The following is a 10,388-nucleotide window of genomic DNA, read 5'->3' on the forward strand; positions in this document are numbered from 1 at the left end:
ATGTGGGTTATGTTACACGGAGGACTAATGAAATTGATCAGCTTTTTGCTTTCCAGGTTTACGTCACTGCCGAGAGCCGCTTCAACACACTGGCCGAACTGGTCCACCATCACTCCACCGTGGCCGATGGCCTTGTCACTATTTTACACTACCCTGCACCTAAGCGCAACAAGCCCACGGTCTACGGAGTGTCCCCCATCCACGATAAGTGGGAGATGGAACGCACAGATATCACCATGAAGCACAAGCTGGGAGGGGGACAATATGGAGAAGTTTACGTTGGGGTCTGGAAAAAATATAGTCTCACCGTAGCTGTAAAAACACTAAAGGTAAGAAAACCGAGTCCCCGTATGATTCCGGACTGAACCAGCATAAGACATAAGACGTTGTAGTTCTTATTTAGTTATGTAGAGTCAATCTGTAGGATCACCCGTTGGTTATGAAATTGTAGGTAATTCTGTATGTTCTCATCACATCTGATGTTTATCCCTTATAGGAAGACACTATGGAGGTGGAAGAGTTTCTGAAGGAGGCTGCTGTCATGAAAGAGATCAAACATCCCAACCTTGTGCAACTCTTGGGTCAGTACATATGAGAGATGTGTTTGAAGTGCGGTATTATATATGTATGAAATCTGCGCCCCCTAACCTTCCCTATCATGTCTCATCAGGTGTCTGCACACTGGAGCCCCCCTTTTATATCGTCACAGAATACATGTACTTTGGGAACTTGCTAGACTATCTCCGAGAATGTAACCGGGAGGAAGTGACTGCAGTTGTTCTGCTCTATATGGCCACACAGATCTCCTCCGCCATGGAGTATCTGGAGAGGAAAAACTTCATCCACCGGTGAGCTGCCTGCACTTTCTATTGGTATGACTGGTTACGTGGATAACATGCGTCCTCAGTGATATGTAATGGTACGTTTCTCCTTCGTAGGGATCTTGCTGCAAGGAACTGCTTGGTTGGTGAAAATCATGTAGTGAAAGTGGCAGATTTCGGTCTGTCTCGTCTTATGACTGGAGACACCTACACAGCTCATGCCGGGGCCAAGTTCCCTATAAAATGGACCGCTCCTGAAAGCCTTGCATACAACACTTTCTCCATAAAATCGGATGTTTGGGGTAAGCACTTGTGTCATAAAGAACTGTAATATGAGGTGTTTGGTTTTATTGTTGATTATTTAGAATCTGAGTTTTTTTTTCTGGCTCTAATCTCTGTGCCGGAAACAGATAATTAGTGGTGATCGCTTATTGATGACCTATCCTCTTAAAATGCCATTGAATACTGCTTTTGTCCTCTTAGACCAGACACCGATTCACCATTTGCAGCAATGAGCTAATAAGGGCATTGGCTTCATTTTGTTGACACTATCCCTTTAAATTAAAAAAAAAAAAGAAGAATATCTATGCAAACATGTATGGATTCCCATGGTGTGTTTCTGTCTTATCAATGACTGTTTTATCTGTTTTGTAGCATTTGGAGTTCTACTCTGGGAGATTGCCACCTATGGCATGTCCCCCTACCCTGGCATCGACCTATCCCAGGTGTATGACTTGCTAGAGAAAGGGTATCGCATGGAGCAGCCGGAAGGTTGTCCCCCCAAGGTCTATGAACTGATGAGAGCATGTGAGTTACATTGTGTTTTCATTTTTATTTAGTTTTAGCAACAGCCCCCCTCTTATCACAGAATCGGGGGTCAGGCAGAAGATGGACCATGTGTATTGCCATTCCATGTATTGTGGTATAAAATAGCCAGGTATTGCATTTAGATACTACTATCTCCGGCAGTCTTCTAGAAAACCCTGGGTGACCTGCTTCAAATTATAGAATAAAATGGCTAACTTTCCCTTTAGTTTTTTGTTTCTACTCAAAATTAATCTGCTGTTTGCTCCCGTAGGCTGGCAGTGGAATCCCGCCGACAGACCGTCTTTTGCTGAGACGCACCAAGCCTTCGAAACCATGTTTCATGATTCCAATATAAATGAGGGTAAGTCTCACAGTCCAGAAAAAATTCTATAGGGACTTTATAGGTAAAGAGCTTCCAAAGATAGACCATGGTAATCCATAAGTTCAGTTGTATCTTAGTTATGTACCATAAATTGGCTGGTGGATGTCCCGTTTAAGTCAAAAATTTAAGTCTGAGGTTATATACCCATAGGATAGGGGATACCAATTTGATCAGTTGGGGTCTACCACTGATTATGAGAATGGGGCTTCCACTAATTCATGTTGCGCTAGGTCAATAATGCTGTCTTGCCGCTCCATTCAGTACTGGAACCCATCTTTGTTATCAGTAGGGATGCAAGCATTTGGACTCTATCTTGTGGATATGGAATAACATTAAAAATTATTACAACCCCTCATAAACTTATTTAAAAATTTTGTTTTGAGGACCATATGTGTTCTGGTCTGACATGTTTCCCCACTTGCAGAAGTAGCAGAGGAACTTGGACGCACTGCTTCTTCCACATCTTATCAGAGTCGTCTTCCGATGCTTCCCTCGAAATCGCGGACCCTGAAGAAGAAAGCAGAGAATAAGGAGAACATTGAAGGCACCGGCGATTCATCCGATAACTCAACCTCAAGCACAACGCCAGGTACTATAGATATGCCTCGCGGTATCTATTCTATATATGTGGGAATCTGCCTTATTAACCTGAATCAATATTTTTTGGTTTTTTAATGGGTTTTTTTTTTGTACAGGAATTCTTCGCGGATCTCCTGTAGCAAGTGGCTCCCCAGCACTTCCACGTAAACAGAGGGACAAGTCTCCAAGCTTACTGGGAGACTCTAAAGAAACAACTTTTACGCGTGACCGAAAGGGAGGATTCTTCAGCTCTTTCATGAAGAAGAAGAGTGCCCCGCAACCTCCGAAACGCAGCAGCTCCTTCCGTGAAATGGAGAACCAGCCCCACAAAAGGCCTGAGCTGACCGGAGAACTCTCTGCTTTCCAGCAGCTCGATGGTCTCGACACTCCGGCTTCTCCAGCCTCTCATAAGTGTTATGGGGGCGCATCTCAACGTGGTTTCACAGAAGAAGCCATCGGGGGAGTTAGTGGGGGTTGGACTGGAATATCTGGCTTCTTCACGCCCCGACTCATAAAAAAGACATTTGGATTGCGGACTGGAAAACCAGGAAACACTGAGGACCAGTCCAAACCTTTCCCTAGGTCCAATTCCACATCTTCCATGACTCCTGTTGTGTCTGAGCAAGACAGGATGTCCATGACACTACCCAGAAACTGCCATCGGACTAAGATCCAGTTGGATCGTGCTGCCTCGGTGTCTTCACAGCCCGATGAGAACCAGCAGGAGCTTCCAAGAACTGCTTTAGATATAGCCCCGCCACAGCCTAGTAGAGACAGAGGAAAGCCCAAAATGCTTCCACGGACTGGAGGTGGTGAGCGCAATGGTGGTCTGCGCACAGGTGTAGATGAGAGGTCATCACCTAGCAAGCATGTAGGGGCGACCTCGTCGTCTTTTCCTGCTGCTACTCACAATCATAAAGTGCCGGTTCTCATTTCGCCCTCCCCAAGGAACGCGTCTACAGATACACAGCTGGTTGGCATGGATTCTTTAGGTCACACCTTCAAATTGCTTCAGGAACATGTGTCACCAGCTGGCTCTGAGAAAGAACGCTCTTCTCATCGACGGATGAAACCAAAATGCGCTCCCCCACCACCTCCTAATGTCCGATACCTGCCACCACCACCTGCAGAAGAGACGGCATCATCCACAGCTCCGCAGCCAGTCACCGAAAGGGCAGTCAAGCCTTCCCGGCCCTTGCTGCCACCACCCCCACCTGTTACACAAGTAGGAAAGCTTTCCAATGGGGCAGCAGGGGGCGGCAGGGGCGCGCTAAGGAAGCCGAAGCAACCTGCAGAGAAGGTCCCTGCAGAAAAAATAAGCAAAGAAGCTCTTTTGCAGTGCGCTGGGATGCTATCCAGTGCACTGACTGTTCCCCAACCCAACAGCCAACTGGTCGACACGGGACATCAGCTTTTGGACTATTGCACTGGATACGTTGACTCCATACCCCAGACACGAAACAAATTTGCCTTTCGCGAGGCAGTCAGCCGATTAGAAGTCAGTCTGCAGGAGCTGCAGGTGTCTTCCGCAGGTTCTGGGGCAGGAGGTGTGTCCTCTGCTTCCCAGGGTCCAAACCCTGTCCTCAATAACTTACTGTCCTGTGTACAGGAGATCAGCGATGTGGTGCAGAGGTAGCCATGGGGGTCTTGCATGTAATGCAATGGTTTCTATTGTACCACCATAGAATGACTGGCGCCAATCTGACAAGTGTGGGACAGATGGGTCATAACTTTGTCTTCGGGAGGGTTAACCTTTCTGTTGCTAAAGGTAAAATACTAAGCTGGATTAGACCGAAAAATGAAAATCCAGCAAAACATACAAAAAATATTTTAACACTATAAAAAGAGACATTTTACTTTCAGATTTTTTTTTTTTAAATCATGTTTGCTTTGCTTTTTTTTTTTTTTGTCCTTTTACATCTCAGGTTAAATCTAATTTCTCCTTTTTTTGGAGCTTTATTTTCACCATGGGTCCAACAATACAGTTCGGGAAGTAAAGATACCCTTTCGAGGTGTATGGGTTGTTAGAGGGTGTATGTGCACGCCATGGTATGTTTTAGCTTTGTACCTCCTTCTTTTTTTAAGGGCCAGGTTTCTGGGCTATATTAATAGCTTGTAGCCTGACTTTGAGGAGAGCGGCGATGGAAGTTTGTAGAAGCGCCCAAGACGATGCCTCTTACCTCATCCCACCTCTCCTGATGGAGGAGGCAGTCTTCTTCGGTGGTGACCGTTGCATCGGATACAGAGAGGGTCCTGACAGGTTCAAGTGTCTGCATGACCTATTTTATTTCACCTTCTAGTTCCTATATTTCCGGCAGGTGCCATTCCCTTGAATATTTATTTATGCACCCTCCACTGTATGTAAGAAATGGGAACACTAGTAATGTCGCCACCATGTAAGTATATGTCATGCAATCTGACTTTTTAGGGGAATTGTGCTATTTTTTTTTTCTAGTTGGATACGGCGCTGCCCTTTGCAGCATAGCATGTTTTCTATGCATCTCGTAACGTGACTGCTTCGGCCACCGTCGGCAATACACGTGTTACACCAACCTGATGGATGCCACTCGTTCATGGAGTTATTTCGATGTTCCTCCAGATTTTGTACAGAGAATGATCTATTGTAACCTCACTTTGGGTATGCCCTCTCTCTTTTTGTAAAGCGTAATATGTATATGGGAGTATTGTGATCACCGTCGATGCCGTCTGTGTACACATAAGTCAATGAATGCAATGGTCTGAACTGCTGTTCCTGGGCAGTACTGGAACACGGTCATAACTGGAGTCAGGACATAGACGGAGATCTAGAGGAGCGGAGCCTGCGCTCATACACTGCACGTACAGGCCACGGCCATGAACACTACAATCTGAATGTAACCACACGGTGGGGGATGGATGGAGATACTAGATTGGCTTTATTATAGAGTGTCATTCTCCCTGCGGATTCTAAGGTCAACGAAGGTGATTTGTCTTCTCCACAGATGTACAAAGAGGCGATGACGGTTAGATATATATATATCTGCAACATCTCCATTTCAGTATCCTAGGGGCAAAATCAGCAGAACTTTGTGACCTTTATCCATATAGTGGATCCCATGAATGTAGAGCGCAGACGTCAGCACAGGTAACCTGCAGAGGTGAGGCGTAGCATTATGTATAGGGATATAGTATGGCATCTCCTCTCCCCCACCAGGACATATTGAGCACAGTGAATGCACCTTTTATTCTGTTAGATCTGACCGGTGTCTGTGCCTCGGCACCTTTCCACCGCACGTCACATTTCGGCCACCTGAATGTAGTATTTTTTTTAATCTTTTGGTATTTGCTGCATGTACTAGTAGTGGTCCGCTCTTCATCCTTGTCATTTCTGCACACATCATGAATGTCTTCTGCCATACACAAGGGCCAGTGACCTCTGACCAGTCTATAAAGCTGCTGCGGGGAGGTGCCAGACACACACTTTGAGGGGCTTTCCAGGCATATTGATTACCTATCCATAGTCACTTTTATTAAAATTGGTTCAGTTGGGGTCCAATGCCCATGAGCTCAACGAGCAACTGCTCTGATGTATACGTTGTGGCCAATCCTTGTTACTGCAGCTCAGTTCCTATGAGCGTCAATGGTGCCTGAGCTGCACATAACTGAGGATTGGGTCCTTTATGAGTTGGATTCTGTATTTTTATGCTTTGAGTGGACTCGAACACTAAAGTCACTTCCCGAGAAGTGTAAAAAATCATAGGATTTACATCAGAGACGGAACAGATTTCAGTCAGACCGCTCTAGGGTGACAGCCCAGTGCCATCTGGGTTTTTAGTTACACACACAACTTGCACGCACTTCTCTGATCCGGGAGGATTGGGTTGGATCAATAAACCGTGAAGAACATCTGACGTGTGTATAGGACTATAGGCTATCAATGCATCCGGGCTGTGCCACGTAGAATAAGACAATACATACAAATTTAATTTATGTCACCCACCAATTTCATTGGACCAACCAACCAACTATATCATGACCCGCAACTCCTCCTCCGTGACATTTGCTACAAGGAAGGGGTTGGGCCTTTTGATTTATTCTTGGCTGTTCCTTCTGGTTCTTGGGGGCGATAAGCTAACGCCACAGATTTCTGACAGTAGCTTTTGTTTTTTCTCTATTAAAAAAATGTATCCCATCCTGGATTTGTATGCAGAAAGATAGGAAGAGATGTGGTCAGACTATATGGATCCAGTCGGCATAAATTGGCCTAGTAAACCACTATCTGTTTATTGTAACACAGCTCAACACCCTCTAGATCATGCTTCAAGGGACCTGCGTTGTGGCATCAGCCAGAAAATTTACTTTGAATTCAGATTCAGAATTGGCTGCATAAAGTCAAGTAGGTTGAGAATTTAACACAAGTCCAGCTCTCCCCCCACCTCAGAATGCCCCCTTCAATGTAATTGATCTCCCTGCATTCATGAATATCAGTAAGATGATATCCTGCGGTCTGGTTTTTGATGTCCTTTACAGCAATGGATGCTTTCTGAAGCTGGGAGAGCTTGACTTCCGTGATGAACTCTCCACTTCCATGAAACCAATTTACATCTCAGTTCAAAGTTGATTTTTCTGGATGATGTTACCACAGTGGGCCAAAGAAATAAGCGTAATGTGGAAGGTGTTAATCTGCTTTACAATATACTGGAAGTGGTTAATTTCTTCTGACAGGTTCTCTTTAAGGAGTTGCTATAAGTGTATGACCAGGAGAGGGCTGATGGAACATCATTGTGGTGTTTCACGGACGGACAACCGTGAAGATGATGCGACTTGTACATCACAGTGATATGAGTTTTTGCGTGGAGGAAGGGTCTCCTTTCATTATATATCACTGTGATGCTTGGAGTCCCATCCCCAACACTGTGGTCAGTCCATGAAACCCAGCCACCACATGGTCCCTGATTTAATGCTACGGATCTAAGATCTTCTTCCTACATCATCTCTATATCTAAGCCGCTCATAAAATACTTACCTGCAGCTTCTGTGTCTTCCTACCCATAAGAGTTGTGATGCTTTCTGTATTAAAGAAACACTCCAGTCCAGGCTAATCCATTGGTTAATCCATGGCGCAGGGCCAGGGGGGGAGGAGCAGGACTCATTGTCATTGTATTACTAGAACCTAGAGTCCAGCTCCTCCCCTCAGGTCCTGCACAAGGTATAATTCAATGAGTCAGCTCGGGATCACTACTAGTATAAAGTTTTGCAGGAGAACATGTTCTAGAGAGTTCCTGGGGGTGGCCGGTGCTGCACACCTCTTCCTTTGCTCCCTACAATTCACCAGTGTTTTTTTTTTGTTTTGTTTTTTTATATAGTTCTTGTAATATATTTTGTTGGTGTTTATTTTTTTTTTTTTTTATATTTAATTCTCACTGGTTTATTTTCTGACTGTGAACAGCTAACAGTGTTACATGTGACGTGAATGTGATTTTTGAATGGATGACATGTTATATATCATTTTTTGTTATTTTTAAGGAAAAAAAACAACAAAAAAAGAGAAAAGGATGTTGCAATATTTTATCGCAAATAAACTTGAAGCCTCTGCTTGTTTGCCTCCTGTTTTTCTTTTTTTTACTTATTGGAAGGAGATAATTTATCACTGCCTGATTATAAGAAATGTAAAATCAAAATCCATCATGTTAAACCCGGGACACTTACTTATAGGTCCGGGCACCGTGACAGTGGTAATCATTTTATATTTGTTATATACACTCACCGGCCACTTTATTAGGTACACCATGCTAGTAACGGGTTGGACCCCCTTTTGCCTTCAGAACTGCCTCAATTCTTCGTGGCATAGATTCAACAAGGTGCTGGAAGCTCCTCAGAGATTTTGGTCCATATTGACATGATGGCATCACACAGTTGCCGCAGATTTGTCGGCTGCACATCCATGATGCGAATCTCCCGTTCCACCACATCCCAAAGATGCTCTATTGGATTGAGATCTGGTGACTGTGGAGGCCATTTGAGTACAGTGAACTCATTGTCATGTTCAAGAAACCAGTCTGAGATGATTCCAGCTTTATGACATGACGCATTATCCTGCTGAAAGTAGCCATCAGATGTTACAGGGTACATTGTGGTCATAAAGGGATGGACATGGTCAGCAACAATACTCAGGTAGGCTGTGGCGTTGCAACGATGCTCAATTGGTACCAAGGGGCCCAAAGAGTGCCAAGAAAATATTCCCCACACCATGACACCACCACCATCAGCCTGAACCGTTGATACAAGGCAGGATGGATCCATGCTTTCATGTTGTTGACGCCAAATTCTGACCCTACCATCCGAATGTCGCAGCAGAAATCGAGATTCATCAGACCAGGCAACGTTTTTCCAATCTTCTACTGTCCAATTTCGATGAGCTTGTGCAAATTGTAGCCTCAGTTTCCTGTTCTTAGCTGAAAGGAGTGGCACCCGGTGTGGTCTTCTGCTGCTGTAGCCCATCTGCCTCAAAGTTCGACGTACTGTGCGTTCAGAGATGCTCTTCTGCCTACCTTGGTTGTAACGGGTGGCGATTTGAGTCACTGTTGCCTTTCTATCAGCTCGAACCAGTCTGCCCATTCTCCTCTGACCTCTGGCATCAACAAGGCATTTCCGCCCACAGAACTGCCGCTCACTGGATGTTTTTTTACTTTTTGGACCATTCTCTGTAAACCCTAGAGATGGTTGTGCGTGAAAATCCCAGTAGATCAGCAGTTTCTGAAATACTCAGACCAGCCCTTCTGGCACCAACAACCATGCCACGTTCAAAGGCCTCAAATCACCTTTCTTCCCCATACTGATGCTCGGTTTGAACTGCAGGAGATTGTCTTGACCATGTCTACATGCCGAAATGCACTGAGTTGCCGCCATGTGATTGGCTGATTAGAAATTAAGTGTTAACGAGCAGTTGGACAGGTGTACCTAATAAAGTGGCCGGTGAGTGTATATATCCATGGCCTCCTTCCTTTTAAAATCAACTTTTAAAATAATGCTAATGAGCCTAAAGGCCTCCTGGGGGCGTTCCCAGAGCCTCTCTGTGCTGTAGAGTTACAGGCTGTTGCACTGTTGGCAATCCTCCCTCTGCCTGATGTTATTTCACACAGCGGGAGGGGGTGGTGCTCCTGCACAGTGTAACAGCTTGTGAAGCTACAGCATGGATGGGCTCTGGTAACGCCCCCAGAGCCCTTCTGGCTCATTAGCATAATTTTATAAGTTTATTTTAGAAGTAAGGAGGCTATGGACAACAAATTATAAGAAGATTACCACAGTTACGGTGCCTGGATCTATGAGCAAGTGTCCCTGGTTTATCATGATGGATTTTCATGGTAGATTTCCTTTAAGATAATTGCTGAATATGGGCAGATAATTGGTTTATACTGTCTAGTAAAGGAAGACTCTGCTAAACGTGTGAACCCGGTGGAGAAGGCCCTGCTTACATCTGCTACCGCCCTACTCACTTGTCTTTATTAAGCATACATGCGCTCCTCAGCCTGGTGTGTATGGTGTGTTGTCCTGCAGCACAGTTACGTGTTTGGGCTACGTTTACATGGTAATATTATGGTCTGTATTTTATACTTAACAGTGGAGTCTACAGTGGGTAGGTATCATGGAAAAATGCTTAGAAATACTGAGCAGATAAAGCGAATGTGAATGAGACAAGTGTCATAATGTGAAGATATTTTTAAAGGGGCTGGTCATGTTTGCATCATGTTTTTGTAATGTGTGTCTAAGGACGGGGAGCAGGATATTGAATATTTTAACCATATACATTTATTAATATT

General features: G+C 44.7%; 1 protein-coding gene across 2 annotated transcripts in view; it reads left to right on the plus strand.

Moving 5' to 3' along the window:
* Window positions 1–8,165, plus strand: part of ABL2 (ABL proto-oncogene 2, non-receptor tyrosine kinase) — a 35,268-nt gene extending 27,103 nt beyond the window's left edge. For both annotated transcript variants that reach the window (XM_072128648.1, XM_072128649.1), the window contains exons 4-11: window positions 57–329; window positions 497–581; window positions 671–848; window positions 939–1,123; window positions 1,476–1,628; window positions 1,900–1,989; window positions 2,435–2,599; window positions 2,706–8,165. In XM_072128648.1, the coding sequence (XP_071984749.1) occupies window positions 57–329; window positions 497–581; window positions 671–848; window positions 939–1,123; window positions 1,476–1,628; window positions 1,900–1,989; window positions 2,435–2,599; window positions 2,706–4,225 (2,649 nt within the window). In that variant the 3' untranslated portion in view covers window positions 4,226–8,165. The remainder of the gene's footprint in view (window positions 1–56; window positions 330–496; window positions 582–670; window positions 849–938; window positions 1,124–1,475; window positions 1,629–1,899; window positions 1,990–2,434; window positions 2,600–2,705) is intronic.
* Window positions 8,166–10,388: the final 2,223 nt, after the last annotated feature.

This window comes from Engystomops pustulosus, chromosome 10 (genome assembly GCF_040894005.1).
Source record: "Engystomops pustulosus chromosome 10, aEngPut4.maternal, whole genome shotgun sequence".
Classification (NCBI taxonomy): Eukaryota; Metazoa; Chordata; class Amphibia; order Anura; family Leptodactylidae; genus Engystomops; species Engystomops pustulosus.